At 35.6% G+C, this 16,489-nt stretch overlaps 1 protein-coding gene across 7 annotated transcripts in view; it reads left to right on the plus strand.

The window, feature by feature from the left end:
* The window catches only part of ULK4 (unc-51 like kinase 4), a 225,432-nt gene that overhangs the window by 127,385 nt on the left and 81,558 nt on the right, over positions 1-16,489 (plus strand). For all 7 annotated transcript variants that reach the window (XR_003530337.1, XR_003530336.1, XM_027659556.1 and 4 more), the window contains exon 32: positions 9,957-10,062. Coding sequence is in view for 5 of the 7 variants with exons in the window: in XM_027659556.1 (XP_027515357.1) it covers positions 9,957-10,062 (106 nt within the window). In the remaining 2 variants the exon portion in view is untranslated. The remainder of the gene's footprint in view (positions 1-9,956; positions 10,063-16,489) is intronic.

Here is a 16,489-nt window from a genome sequence, read left to right on the forward strand (position 1 = left end):
AGAACAACATAACCAAGATGTCTATTCTGTCTCTGGTTCTGCCACCACAGAGAACTCCTTTAAAAGCAAACTCTGTAGAGTCTGGAAACTGCAGCAACATCCTGGAAGAATTTAAGCAAGGAGAAGTTACAGTCATTTAGCCTTGAAGTCCTGTCTTTATAGTCTCTAGATTTATTTATTTGTTCTTTTTAATTTTTCATCTTGACTGCATGCTGTTTCTTGTGGTAAACAGTCATAAAGCAAAATCATGTTAACCTTGGAGAGAATTTGATTAAGGAATGAGGTTGGTGACTTGTTTGTTGGACACCAAGTTAGACTGATGAGTGATTTGTTATCTTTGTGGGAGATTTTTGGATAACAGTAAGCTTCATTCCTGTTGTGTCTACAAGAGAAAGTGTGGTTTTAGTATTTACATAGAATAAGTAACTGTACTTTTATTATCTTTTTGTTTTTCTATTTGTTCCCATTGGGAGGTTGTCTGACTATAAATACAAACTGCTCCTTTTAAATGTGGTTCTTAGTATCAGACTTCTTTCTCTGAGAGCAGTGAGATTTTTTTGTCTGCTATAGGAACACCATTTTTTTAGGCCTGGATTTCATCAGTACTTATTTTTGTAAACTGGCATTAAGAGAGATACCAAATGCTTTAAGTCTTATTTAATTAAATATGTGTATCAAATCCACTTAGGAGAATTTTAGTTGCTGTGACGCACACACATAGTTAGGACTACTCTGAATCCTAACCTTGCCTTCAAATTTTTAATCTTTGCCCCAATGTCATAGTTCAGTTTTGTTCAGACCATTGATTTCACTTCAACTGCTTGTATTCTTGGACTTCATATACACAGCTTGGCATAAGAAGAAAACACATTCATCTTCAAGTTCCTGAATAAGTGCCAAGATAACACTGTGATACATGGAGTATGAAAGTGTGTATGTGTAATACACATACTGTTTATCAGGGAACATTAACTTGAGATAGAGTTGAGAATAGAGATTATATACCACTAATTTATAGAAGAAACTTTACAAAGATAGTTTACCCATAAACCCCATTCCTATAGTTCACAAAGATACTATAATATATCAAAAGTATTTTTTGTTTCCTGGATTTTTAAGTATTTAATAAGATGATTATGACAAAGATTTGCTAATGTTCATGGTCCTTAATTAACTGATTAAAAAAAAAACCAAACAAACCAACAAACTCAACACATATGTGAGTCTACCATCCATTATACTTTTTTTCAGTGATCAGTCATCTGGAAAGAAAATTACTAAAATGGAGGAGGTACTCAATTCTGTAACCTTCCGCAGTGTCAGAAGGAAATGAGGAGGCTGGTGATTTGAAAGTTGTTGTAATTTCAGTCATGGATTGTCTTGTCTTGACCATGGATATTAAGCACAGAAAAATTATACCAAATAAAATCTCCCTATGATATTTCTTTAGAGTACACATGAATTTTACTCCTAAGCAAAAACCCTTACTGTTTGAGAGATAATGTTTATTGAATATAGCACCACAAAACAGCACTATGTTGATGAGTAAAGTTATTTAGCAACTTCTTACTTACACAGTAATTTACAAGGTAGAGTTTCCATTTGCATCAACCAGTTCATTATTTCTCTTACCTTACCTGTCCATGTAGGAATGTAGTTTCTTAGAGCATGATTGCTTGTCTGTCTAAGCCCATGATAGGAACATGAAAGAAATGCCCTTTCATGGGATAATAATGCTGGCTGTATTACTTTAGCACTTCTGCCAGTCTGTTCATTGAGGAATATTGTTAGTACTCTCCTGTTTCCTGCCTTGTGGTTTGGTGCCTCAGTATCAACTAGGAGAAGATGTAACTTGCTGCTATAGGAGTAACTTGAGTGGGGAAGGGCTGATGAGTTTGCTAGGACGTCTATGGACAGTAGTATGTGCACTTCTAGCTGAATGAAGTGTTGATACCTAGTAGAGTCTAACTATTGAGTATTTTTGTTTTCTAAATGCATGTCTCTTTGGGAACATTTACAGTCTCTATGAACAGGTGTCCAAGAATGAGATTAACTTAGAAAAAAGATATAAAATATGAGAATTTCCTAATGGCTTTCAGACTAGTAATTGGCTACTTAACTAATTCCTAAAATAACTAATAATAGAAATTAAGGAATAATATATTTTGAAGGTGTCAACTGTAACGAGACTATACCATGATTCTAGTAACAGCAGACTCAACAGATGTTTCCTTTTGATTTACCAGCCCTTCACTGTTTTCAAGTTTAATGTAATGTGAATGAACTATTTATCAGCCTCCTCTGTTGCATTTACAGATTGAGTAAATATGAATGTGTGGAAAAAACCCCAATGTATTTCAAGCTAAATAGTATTTTGATGGTAGAAGGCATAAAGCGAGGAGTAAAAGCAAAAATATTAAACATGTAAATGTGACTTTCCTGCCACTTTTGACAACTTGAATATATCTGTCCTCAACCCAACTAAACTGTGGTAGGAAAAAGCATTCTTTCCTCATTCAGACAAACATTCAATTTCCCTGCACTTCTTTGTCAACCCATGACTCCTCATTCAACACATTTTTTGCCAACACCATTAAATTCTAAGGAAGTCCATGACTAAGAAGAATAGAACATTCAATTTGACATTAAGAGGGACAATGGATATTTTTTCTATCCCTTTTACTTCTTCATAAAAGTTTAGTTCTTTCTCAGTTTTTGGGGTTTTTTTGGAAAATGTCAGGAAAGGCATTTCAATCTTGATCTTGCACACCTCAGTAGGCAGTGTAAACTGAGTCAGTATCAGTTTTTGCTTCTAAATACTGCTTTAGCAATTAGCTATAGAAACAGGAACAGGTTCGGAGGGAGAAGAGACAGAGACCCATTCCTTAACAGCTACTGATGGATTAAAGAACACAGAGTATAGGAGACTTCTTTCCTTGTGGTGGCAAAGTGTCCTTTGCATCAAAGCAAAATCCATGTAGAAAAAAAGATGACGTTCTGAGTTTTTTAAGAACTAGCTTTTAATTAATGCTGAAAATGCAAGTCGGATAAGTGAATATTTTGGTATGGTGATTTTTGGCATAATGGTTGATTGCAGCTCCCAAGTGCCTTTGCAGTTCAAATGCTTCACTGCTACATGAGACACCCCAAAGCATCTACAAATTTATGATTCTAAATATGATATCCACTGATATCAGGAAGTTTAATTGTCCAGAGTGAGATATCTATATAACTTCCATACTGTATCTTCAGTTGTGCACAAATTTTTCTTTTAAAGGAATTTGGTTTGAACCTTGTTTTCTCCCAGAGACTAAGAAAAGTGGCAACCCCCAGGGGTAGAAACCCCTGGAAGTTTTGAAGTTCTGTCCAATGAGCAGTCCTGCAGAAATGTAAACATATCACAAGCACCGGAAGAGAAGAGTTGTAGTTTGGTTGTTAGGGTGAGTAGCCATGTTGTAGAGCCACGAGGAAAGGGGCCCGGAGCCCCTCGGGGCCTCTGGGGCCCCCCAGCCCCAGTTGGGGGCTACAGAGACTTGGAACAGTGTTAAGCTGGACTATGTGTCTGTAGTTGAGCTGGGAGATGTTTTCCATCTTGAGTGAGCAGAGACAGGGTAGAAGCGGCGGCAGCGTCCAGAAGTTATGGCTAAAAACCAACAGATAAGAACTGAACCGGAGGAAGCAGCAGAAGCTAGCAGCAGAACCATGGAGTTCTGGGGGTAAGAACTGATACCAGACCCCCCAAACTCCTTTGAGACCTCCTAGAGAGGAGGAAGATGATGGACTCTTACTTGAAAGAGCCTTGGAGTGCTACAGCACTTGCAGAGAGGAGCTGAGAAGCTCAGAGCGTCCTGGGAAGCTGGACCGGGATGGAGAGGAATGTGGGGGGGGTTGACCTTGGCCCCCCTCGCTGCTGCTGCTAAGCTAGCAGCCTTGAGACAGAGCACGGAGCTCTGCAAAGGGGAATTTGAATCCCCTGAGGAAGGGACTTTCACGAAGATGCCCCTGCATTTCGTGATATACCTGTGGTGACGCGAGTCTGGTCCCTGCTGGCAGCCCACAGGTGAGGCCTTCGCTTGGACCGAAGGAGAGCCGAGAGGCTTGGAGACCCCCTTGTGTGTATTGAACAGAGATCCAACTACAACAATCCAGTTACTGCTGCATGCATGAGATGAGGAGACCTGCTGCCTTAGAAGAGACTCCTGCTTGGGACTGGAAGGGATCTGTCCTTCTTTCCCTCCTGGACTTTTATTTGGAGGGGAGAAGAGATCTGATCCATTGTAAATACTATATGTCATGGTAGAGATAGTTGTGATCGTGTGTATAATGTGTTATAGTATTTATTTGTACAGTCATTGTAATATATTCCCTTTTCCCCACTTTGAGTCTGGTTGTGTTTTGTCTGGAAAAAACCCATCTCACATTGGGTTGAGATGTGGGAGGGGGGATGGAACTAGGGAATTGGATTTTGGGGCTATCTCAAACCATGACAGAATGTAATTCACAATGAATAGTTTTAATCCTTGGGAAGCTACTTGCTTGGATACTTCTTTCTGGGTGATGGTAAAATTGTTTTTATATGAAATTGCTTCTGAGTGTCCTCTCTATGAAGGAGCCTGACTCTGCTTGTGAGAGGAGCCTTCTCAGGCTCCCTCTGTTAACAGAAAATAAAATTTTCCATGAGAGTGCATTCTTTCCCTAAGGTGTTTAGGTGCAAAAGGAGAAGTGCTGAGGTTTCATTGCTACCAGAAATTCAGGCGCAATTTTGTAGGAAGAAGAAATGTTATTGTATTTAGAGATCTGCTGCTGAATTACTTTGCAATTTATCTTTAACAATGAATGTAAGATTACTGATTATTTTTTTGTGTGTGTTGTGCTGCAAAAAAATGTATCCTGTCTTTGTCCAAAAAGTAGATAAAAAATGGTCCATGAATTTCATTGAATTGGATCATGGATTTCCTGTTGTTGATTTGTTTTTGTTTTTCAACCAAGATGACTGATTCACTGAAAATTGTCTTATAGAAACTTACATACTAATAGCTGCTAATAGTTTTTTGGTTAGACAAATGCAAAGCAAAAGGAAAGACAAAAAGGAATTCTTACTCAGAATTTGGGACTTTAAAATTTACATGTTCATTTTAAAGCTGTATCGATATCTTTGAATCTCTCTCTTTTCATAGTGGTATAAACAACAAGCCTTCATATCGTTTTGCTTTTAATAACCTTGAAGATTGTCTTACTCCAATTCTGATTGAAGTATTCTTTTCTTCATATAGTTTATAAATCTCATGTTTGCTGACATAAGACAGTTTTATAATCCTTAACTAGCTGCTTGAATTTTCCTGTTTGGCTTAGCATGGTTTTATTCAACTTCCACAAGTCCAAAACATGAAGTGTGGCCCTCTTGAAGGAGGAGAAGTATTAATAGGTGGTGTTAAAAATACTGTGCTTATTTACTTGTCCGTTCTTTGAAGTTGTATTCTCACAGAATTTGGAAATAAAATTACAAGAGAAAGAGCAATGGCTTTATTTATATTTTCTATTCTTAATGTTTGTTATGCAAAATAAGTACTTGTATGATATTGACAGAAGCTGGTTTTCTAAAAGTAAAAAATTTCATGTTTTCATTCTTTAGAACTCTGGTGGTTGTGAATGCCATGTTTCCTCCTTATGTCTTGTGAGATTCTGATCATCAACACAGATAAAACTGCATGCTTGTCTCCAAGATGACAAGGAATTTTGGGAAATGAAAAAGGTGTAAGAAACGAGTTGCAGAATAAAGAGACAGATTGTTAGGTTTCTGAAAATATGAAATTGTGTATGGCAAGAGGAGACATTTGTAAATTTATACTCTTCTCTTAAATAGATACTCTTCTCAGAAAATATCTTGTGAAATTTTGCATTGCCTGCTGCAGTGGGTATTAGAACAAAATCTAAGACTAATTCTACTGCTTTCTGTTCGTTGATACTTGAAATCCTAGTCCTTCAAAATCTCTACTGGTTCCCTATCCTCAGCTGACTTCGCTTAAGCACTTTCAGATTTTCTTTATTTTTCAATATTCCAACAGGAATTTCTGTGAAATTTGCAAGACTTATGATCTTCATGTGTGGAATGAATTTGTCACTGTTGTGATACATCTGAAAAGCATGATCATTCTAGAAATTGGTTGTCAGATTAGTAGTTGCTCCTTTTTGTGTGACCCAGAGGGAAATATTTGGAAATATTAGCTCTGGTAGAACTGCTTTTGAAAAGGGCTGATTTTTGAAAAGCAGAGTAGCAAGAGACATGACCATGCTTACTTCTGGCTTAGATCATTAACAAGAAAAATAGTATTACCTTGATGTTAGAGATCCATATTTACATGCTTTCAGTTTGTGCATAACTGGTCTTATCCATGAAAAGCCACAAAATGTTAAAGATTAAATTAACCAACTAGAAAAGTTTCTGATCCTCTGTTTCATAAACAAAGTAATAGAGCAAATCAAAATAAACTAGGTTGAATGCAATATTAAACTATTTTCTTGTAAAGTGGTCCTTGTTAGCACCAATGTTTTGGTTTATTTCATTTCAGCTATACTGTGCCAAGGAATCATCCCATAAAAATGGCATCTTTTAATTACTATAATTTGAATATGGTTTGTTTCTATAATTTTCTTCTTTCAATGGATTTAGTGTATGAAAAATCAAGCCTCTATCTTGCTATGTCCCCTTATTTACTTAACTTGTGTTCATAGATCATGTGGAAGCTTGGGAAGGAGAGGCACTTTACAGTTAAAGTTTAATCACATTGAATGAGCAGTACTATGGTATATTATATAGTGGTCCTTAGATTTAATTACAGCATATCTGTAAACATAGCAGTCAGTGCTTTCTCTTCTGGATTCTTAGATACATGAGTAGGAGTCATGTACATGAAGCCTCCCAGACTGGAAACCTCTTATCACAAATGCTATCTGTTATGTTATCTAAAATGTAATTAAAATACTGTAGTTTTCCTAGAGCTGTTCTAATAGACTTATAGGAAAAGGCAGCTTTAGCCATGGTATCTTGCCAAGATTCCTACTCTTTCTTTGCTAATTCACACCCTTTTACCTAACTGACTTTAAATAAATACTTCAACTGATTTCTTTTGTGCAAGTACAACCCTTCAAAATTAGAATGAAAAGTTTAATGGCCTAAATACAGTTCAATCCTATTTGAAAAGCCTGATTTATCTTCCATGGTTTCTTTTTTTTTTTTTTAATACTAGTATTTCCTTGTTATGCCCTTGGTATTTCATAGCTGTCCTTTTTAAGCACTGAAGCAATTAGTCCTGAGAAGGCTGATTCTTCAGGGTCCAGTGCTTTCCTGCCTTTCATTTGCCGAAGCTGTACATTTTAATGAAGTTGTTTCATCTGTGTTACCAAACACTAGAATTTTGCTGCTTCAATTCTAATTATCTCTGCTGGCAAATGCTATGTTTTATTAAAGCTGTCAAGTGCACTGTTCATTAAATGTCCACAGTCAGTGGTGCTGTGCACACAAATTAGATCAGCTTTGCTCCTTGATAGATTATGAAGTTAAATATTTTTATATAAACCTATAAAATTGTGTCTAACAGCAATCAGTGATGACTTATCTAAGTAAAGCATACCTGCAGCTTCTTGGAACCTAGTATCTTGTCAAAAACCATCTATGAAACGTATGTTAAATCCCTAGTACCACAGCTGAGTATACCATTTGTATGCTTATTTAATTCATTAAGATACCATTTTCCTTCCTCAAGATATCTACATCGCATCTTGAATTATGCTTTGTATGTGTTGAGGGTAAGATAGGTTTTGTTATTTTTGCTTTGATATAAAGTAAAGCATCAGTGCTAGTCTTTCAGTAGAGGGTTGTATAGTATAATTGATGTCCATTAAAAGCAAAGATGGCTTCATTTAAATGTTACTACCCTGGTGAATGTGAAAGATTACTATCGTAAACAACTAACAGCTTCTCTTCTAATTGCATATCTGAAAGGGGAATTTTACTACAAGATGTTTATTTCAAACACATGAAGCAGTAACAGAAATATACTTGCAAAGAAAATATTTGAGTCAACTTTTCATTTTGACACCTGTGGATTTATTTTGCTTTTGTTAATTTTATGTTCTCACTCTGTGTATCATTATTTTCAGTAGCACAAACAGTCATTCTTACTATTTAATGTATTGTTTTCCAGATTAAATTCTAGAGAATTAATAAGATATTGTGATGATAGACTACCAGATAAACATATTGTTGATCTTTTGGAAAAAATGTTTTTCTTACACTCCAGCTATCTGTAGGGCAATAACTTCAAATTTATTTTTAGTACCATGGCTTTATGGTATCTGCTTTCTGTATTGGTTACCTTATCTTTTGAAGAATCTTGTGTTTATACTTTCAAACTTTGCTTTTGAATTTATCAGGCTACATTTCAAACCTTTAGAGGAACAGATATTTATTGTGCTCTTTATAGAAATCATAAATAACCTCTTAAAGTGCTATGTGAAATAAATAGATTTTAAGAACTCTTGTATGTATATTTTTTAGGATTTAGTAGGAGACTACAGTCCTTCAAAAGACTATGAGGCACTCTTCCTTGTCTCTTCTCCTTATGATCCAGTTTAAAGTGCTCTAGTGTGAATAAAAAACTCACATAGCCTGAAGTTGAATAGGAGACTGTGTATGTTTATGTATTTTATTATCTGTTAATGTATTATGCCTTATCATAAATATTTCATGGTATTTATAGGAAAGAATAGCATTTAATTTTAGTTTTGTAGTGCAGAAACAGAATGTGTTCCTTTGCGTGTATTCAAGAGGTGAACTGATTTTTGTCATCTGAAATGCTTGACTTCAGACAAATAGTCTTTCATCCTGTTCAACTTTAACTTTTTTCAACTGCCTGCCGTCAGACAGGAGATGGACCCAAATAGATGGTGTATTCTGTGGCAGTGAAGTAGTTGAGCGGTACCAATACTGAGAGATTTTCTGGGAATGGGAAGCATGGAAGTCACCCAGGTGCATGTGAAAAATCTACAGTACACAAAATATGATAATTTGTTCTTAGCGTTGTTATTTTCACTTTGGATGTATGTTTCTATTTGGCTTTGAGTCTGAAAAATTGGACGAAATCTTTCCTGAATCTTCTAGGGAGATTTGAAATGTATTCAAACTTATATTTACATCTAGACTTGGACTTGTAAAATCTTGTCCTGTTTTGACTTCTTGAAAGTTACGTGAGTTACGTCATTTCTCCAGTGTGTATAAATAAATGCTTTGACTGCACCACCTTATCCACCCTTTCCAGGGTGAGTATGCAAGTGTAGTGAATATAACAGGGAAATAAATTTCTTTATAAACCTTGATGCCTTCCTTTTCTCAGTGTAGTCTCAATAATTGTGAAAAATCACTGAAGCAATGATCAAACAAAGACATTATAAGAGTGACGTAATTCAATACAGAAATAGGTTTTTAACATATCTGTGTAATTTTATACTTATGAATATATACCAACAAAACCAACAAAGAGATTTTAAAACTTATGGTGGGTTATCAAGCTGAAACTGAAAAGAGTAAAATTAATGTCATTAATAAAAGAAATACATACAAAGGGAAATATTTCTGGTTCTGAATATATAGAGATTAAGTTGATAAAGTTCTATGCCATTTTAAGAAGTGCTAAGATTTTATACCTAACTAGGAATTCTTTCAGTTTAAAAGAACATGGGAGAAGTTTTGGTCCAAGGTTTTAGATATGGTCCCTGAAATTGATATTATCTACTAAGATATTTGGTTGGTTTTATTGTATTTTAAATGTTGAATTTTAAGGGATTAAGAAAGTATTGCTTTTGCATTACCACTTTTTTTTAAAGGGAATAGTCTTCTAACCTTGCAGAAGGAATACTAGATTTTTTAATTTGGATTTTGTTTTGTTTTGTTTTTACAGGGACATCAAGACAGTATACTTGGGAATACAATGCAAACTGTAATTGCCTTACTGAATAACGTCGTTGCTAACAAAAGTACAAATATGATGTTACTCTTTAAAGAAGGTATCTCATTTTTATCTTTATTCCCCTTACTGTAGATGTTTCCTAGTCTGTAATATCTCGTTTCACACAGATATCTGTGTGAAACTAGACTGGAATGTATTTAGAATTTATAGTGGTTGTTAGATAATCACATCGTAACTGATGTACTCCTCATCACTTCCTCTTACTCCCTTACTGATTTGATTATGAGTTTAACTTTTAGAAAGCTGTTGTTCCAAGAAAATATGGTTACAAAAGAATTACTGACTGAAAGTTACATTATACCTGTAAAGAATGGCTTTGGAAAGGTGTGGACTAGTGATCTGACCATAATAGTGCAGAGAGAGAGACTTTCTGCAAGTTCTTCCTTTTCTCACTGCTTGTGAAAGGATAATATTTCTGCACACTTTAAAGAAATAGTTCCAGTCCAATGATGTAGACCAATGGGGTGGAGCTCAAACTGACTATAAAGTCTTAGCCTACAAACCATTAAAAGTCTTCGTGAAATGTTTACCACCCGAGTTTGGTGGTGAAACACTGGCACAGATTGCCCAGAGAAGTGGTAGATGTCCCATCCTTGGGAACATTAAAGGTCAGATTGGGTGGAGATCTGAACCACCTGATCTAATTGAAGATGTTCCTGCTCATTGAAGTGGGGGTGGACTAGATGACCTTTAAAGGTGCCTTCCAACCCAGACTATTCTATGATTCATTTCACTATGTTTCACTACCTAAGCTAAATTTTTATTTAGAAATTGTTTCTGGTTTATAAAATTAAAAGAAAATTTCTACTGTTAGAAATCTATATAAATTTAAAAACTTGTTTAGAGACATACACGTTGATAGTGTTTCTTTTGTTTGTCATGAAGGGGTGAGTGACATCCAGCAATACAGATCAATGCTACCATTTGTACTATTTGTTGGTAAACATACTAGCGTAAAAGTCCATCAAGATTGGTAGTAGTAGTCATGTCTCATTTTCATAATTACCTTAGCAATTAAAGCACTCACCTAGAAAGTGGAAGAGCTGAATTTCTGATCCTTTTTACTCTTAAGGGACTGAATGGACAATGCGATTATTCAGGAGATGAACTGGAACTTGATATTGTAGCTTATAACATGCTCCTCTCCTTTGTTTCAAATAGAACCACTCAGAAGTTAGTGGTTTAGAATAGAACCAGAATAAAAAGAAAGAATAGAAAAATATGACTAATTTGGAGAAAGATGGTTCATAGGATTCTGATTCTTTGGTTATTTCTCACCTAACTGCCTATCACATTTCGAACTGTTTGGGGTTTCTTGGGGTTTAGATGTATGTGGTGCTTTTGCTGTCTTCGAGCGTACCTGCTCTGTGTCAGGCAAAATCCTAAGTTGGCACTGACCTGAGTTGCAGCAGGGTAACTTGCTAAAACTGCATAATTACTTGCAAAGAAGTCAGTTCAAGTCCCACAAGCGCTGTAACCATGTAATTGGCATGCCTTACTTGAAGTAATATGCTCTACCTTTCTGCATGGCAAATTAGATGCAAAACTATTTAACAGCATGGCAGAACTGCATCTATTCTCTAAATATCTCCTCCTTATTGTCTCGCAGAGCAAACTCCCACATACTTTTTATTCTGCTGGTAGGATATCTGTGTTCTTTGACTTCTCATCTGCTCCAAAAATAAAACATGTCCCTTTGGTCATGTTAGTTTCCAAATGAAGGAAGTGGGATAGAAACATTATTAAAGTCCTTTATCTTTTTCTTGTGCTATTTCATAGTGACTCCAGTAACATTTTCAGACTATTAGTGATTGGATGGCACTAACTTTTGCTCACTGAACTTCAGGAAACACGCTAGAAAAAGCAGCACAGCAGCCAAAGATATTTTATCTCAAGCAAAATGTCCCCATCCTTTTTCCCCCACTTACTAATCTTCAGAGTACTGAAAAACTGGATTTTAACCAGTGCTTTATTGATTAAGGGCCTAATTTTGAAGTAAAAAACGTTTAAAATTTGAGTTGCAAGAATGTTATGAGAGTATTGTTCTTGTAATTGTAGACCGTTAGAATTTCCTTTGAATTAAAAGAGGAAAGAAGCTGTACCATGCATACTGGAGGGCTTTATATTATTTATATTATCAACTGTGAGTATGTAGTGTTCACATCAGGAAAATACCTTAAACTTCCTTTGCCATATCTTTGATATTCAGCTTGTCATATTTCAATGACTTTTGTGTGATGGAGAAGAACATGATCTAGTGAAATGGCAACTGAGCTCCCTCTTCCAGAAAAATATCCTGGAGTTCAAATAGAAAAGTTGAGCATGAGTCAGCAATGTGCATTGCGGCAATAAAGGCAAAAAAGAGATGAGATAAGAGAAAATAACTGGAAGGTTGAGGAAAGTGATTATTCTCCTTCATTCATTGCAGTGTCTAGTTTTGAGCTCCAACCTATAAGAAAGACGTTGACAGACAGGAACAAGTCCAGAGAAGAGCAACCAAGATGTTTAGGAAAGTGGCCCATGTGATATGTGTATTTTCAGCCTTTACCTATACTATTACATGAATGTATTCCTTCCAAGTGCAGAACTTTGTATTTGCCTTTGTTAAACTTTAAAAGGTTTCTGGCAGCCCATTTTTTGAGCTCTTCAGCGTCTTGAGCTCTTTCTAAATGTTAGGTCAACCCTTCATCACACCAACTGCTTTCTTCATTTCAATGTCATCTGCAAACTTGCTGAACATGCATGTTATTATATCCTATTACCACTCTGTGCCTGTGCTGTTAATGAAGACATTCAACATTCATGAGCTATTCTACTGTGTTAAAGAAAAAAAGGCTGAAGACAGAGTATTATGGGTCATCAATTTCCCTTATTTCCCCATTACAGTGTGATAATTAATTCATATTTATATGGAACTTTAGAAATTAAAAACCCTAAATACTTGCTGAACATTATAAGGAACTCAGATTAGGTGGTCAGTCCTATCAAAATTTTGTTTCTAGAAGTCAAGACATTAGCAATGAAGATTTCTTTCCAATTTTGTGCATGCCTTTCTTCAACCGTCAAGAAGCTGTATTTTTGCAGACAGATTATTTAGAGACCCTTATCACTGTTTCCTTTTGTGCCTGTTAACCTTCAGAACTTTCTTTTGCTCAAAGGAGTTGTATTAGGTGATAGACTTTTTTTTTTAAAGGGCTGCAGCTTACATGTTGAACTTTCCCCTTTCTCAAGAAAATCTTGCACGATGGCACTTGCTGCATTAGTGCTGCTGTGATTTCCTGTTAATAACAATGATCTGCTTGTGCATTTCAACAGCTTGCGTAGAAGTGGATTGCCTCGCATTAATTTCTCTCTCCCGTGAACTGTGTCCTTTTGTGTGACAGTACATCAGACATGTACTGATAACCACTTGTAATGTTTAAAGGTGAAATGGAGAATAACATATGCAACTGAAGTCACAGAGGGAATTTAAAGCAGCCTGTACTTGTGTTATCAGCTATTAAACATTTGTTCTGTTAACGTTAATGACAATTTCCACTTAATAATCAGAAGGGAATAATATGATTCAGTTTAATTACTAAGACTGGAGTCCAGTCAGGAGACTAAGATTAATACAGGGTCTCTTGTGAGTAGTTAAGGTAAGATATTAAAAAGCCAAGACAATAGTCGTCATTTTTAGTGTGGTCTTCTAAGAGAGTGACACTTACCCTCTCTCCTTCTGTCTTGGCTTCTGACTGCCACTCCCTTTCTTTCCTCCCTTTCCCCATCTTTTGATATCATTGGACAATTTAAGCTAACTTGAGAGACCACAGAGATCCAAATATACAAAGTATGTATTCAATCCGTCATGATCAATGTCTGGTAAGACAGACCCAAGTTAATACCATAGCTTAGGAAAGGGCAATAGGCTTATCAATTAAATATTCTTCACTAATGTATGGCAAATAGGATAGTGTTATACATGACATACACAAAATATATATGTACTTATAGATTTACAGAAAGAAAGGAATTTTAATACCTAAAAATTCCGAATTGCAAATTTTAAAAACATTAAGTTTGCAGCTTATGATCTTGGACCAACCTTATGGAAATTATCTTGCAAGAAACCAAAAATGTCATTTCATCTTCAGTTAGGAACTAGAGAATGTAAATGTGGGAAGAGCATCATTCTTGAACAGTTTTCCTTCTTTTATCATAAAGTTTTGCCATGATCAAAGTGGAGCCAACTGGTTTGAGTTTGTATCCTGTATTATAGTAGTTCTTACTGTTGGAGGTGCAATCTTCTTATTTCTGAATTCTATTTCTATTAGCATTTATTAAATTATAAAGCATGAAACTTATATAATATCCTGAGATCTGTTGATAAGCCTGTAAAGATCTATTAATTAGTACATCTCCCTGGTCTTTTCAGTATTCACTTCCCATTTTCTTTTTAGGATATCTGCAGTTTTCTGTTTTAGGTTTGTAACCACTGAGTTTAATGGTGTGTTGGTCAATGCCTGAGGAGGGTACCTATGGAAATGATCCCACAGGATCTGTCAACGCATGGAAGCAACTTGCACTATAGAACATGCATATAGGTGGGTGACATAGGACAAAGCACCGCCAAGGTTTCAGAAACAGGGACAGGGAATCATCAGTGACAAGGATGATGACTTGTTACCATGGGGGTAGGCAGAGATATAGAATGCAGATCTGTAGGATAGTGGGTGTTATTAATTCTGGTCATGAGACAACCAGCTATATATTACTTTGAGCTTGTCATATTAAAAGCGTTAATTTAACATTTGTTTACTATAAAGTGAAAACCCTGTTCTAGATGCTAGAATTGTCAGCTCTTAGCAGGTGTTGTAGGAGTACAGTGGATGATCATCTGTTTCTATAGACAGGCTCTAGAGCAGTCTACTGAAAAGACATGTCTGTCTTAGATACGTGTCTACTGACAGGTGTTGACCTACTGAAAGATGTTGACATAAGATGAATGCCAAAGTCAAGTTTGGCTGCTTGATAAGTAAATGGTGTTAGTGTAAAAGACTGCTTCCTTATGTGGAATGTGATGAGTAATAAATAGCCAAGTGCATTACAGCACTTAATGTAGTAAGATTCTTGTACTCTAGTGCAATTCATGTGTATATAAAATCTTTATTTTGCTTTCAATTCAGTCTTTCTGTCGCTTTTCTTTCTTTTCTTGTGTGTTTTTGGTATGTTTGTTTGTTTTCCCAGTAGTTTGTAAAAATTAAATTAGAAAATGTTGAATCATCTTCATTATCTGTAGTTAGCAGTGCTTTCAAACTTTGAGTCCCATTTGTCCACAGGTCATATTCAAAGGCAAGGAAATTCTTCATTATGACTATTGCATCATTTTGCTTATAGGAAGATTGGGATATATTGTATTACAATGTAGAAAAATGTCTTTCAAAGACTAGCTGCTTCACGAGGATCCTCATTCTGAAAAAAAAAGGAACAAAACAGATTGTTGGAAAATAGATCTTATAAGCTGTAGTGGATAACTTCTGATAGTCTGTCTGCAGCTTTTTATTCCTAATAACGCCTCAAATTTATTACGCTTATATAAACAGCTCTTTTCAGTATGTATAAAGGTAATTCTGAATAATTCTGTCTTTAGAAAAGGTTTCCGCTGCTTTTCAAAACTGATCTAGTGAAATACTTGCAGGCCAGTAATACTTATGGATGAGTTTATATTTTTAGCTTTTTTGAATCTCATTGTGCTCCATAAATCAGTTATCAATTTTTTTCATAGTCGTCTTGTAAAGTAGATGATTTATATATAAAGTTCAATAAAGTCATGTTGAATTGAATGACCTTTTCCAGACTGTACTGCTGTGATCTTGTACTTGGCTACTATCCTGAAGTAACCACCACCAGCAGTGTAAGCAGTGGTGTTTGTCTGAATGTTCAAAGCAGGTTTCCATTATATGGTACAGCAAATCCTAAGCTTTATTCTTTATGTCTTAATGCTGTTGAATCTCAGAAACTGAAGTAAAAGGGAAATTGTGGGGTTTACAACAATAAAAATAGTCTATGAGTTGAGTGAAAATGTGACAGCTATTAGAAGTAAATGGTACTTTAAGCAGTTTGTGTAAAAACTGAAGTTCCTAAAGAAGGACCTTTGGTGGAAGTGTAGAATGTCAGCTACAGCAGTCATAACATTCAATATCATATTAAAAAATTACGCTAAGTACTTAAAGCAGGGACAGTTATTAAAAAGGAAGCGATTTGCAATAAACATCAGAGTCAGGTGGTGATAATTCATTTACACCTCATGAGCAAAAGATCACCCTTCATGGATGAAGGATCCTTACTCATCTTGTGGTCCACTCTTTTGGCTTTTAGTCAAATGTCAAGAGATTAATTAGATTTCAGATGTCTGTGTGTGTTGTATAGTTAAAGTCTTTTAAATACTCCATATCCGAAAAGTGGCATTTATGAGACTAACATCC

Source organism: Corapipo altera, unplaced genomic scaffold (assembly GCF_003945725.1).
Source record: "Corapipo altera isolate COAL_440 unplaced genomic scaffold, ASM394572v1 44b, whole genome shotgun sequence".
In the NCBI taxonomy this organism is placed as follows: domain Eukaryota; kingdom Metazoa; phylum Chordata; class Aves; order Passeriformes; family Pipridae; genus Corapipo; species Corapipo altera.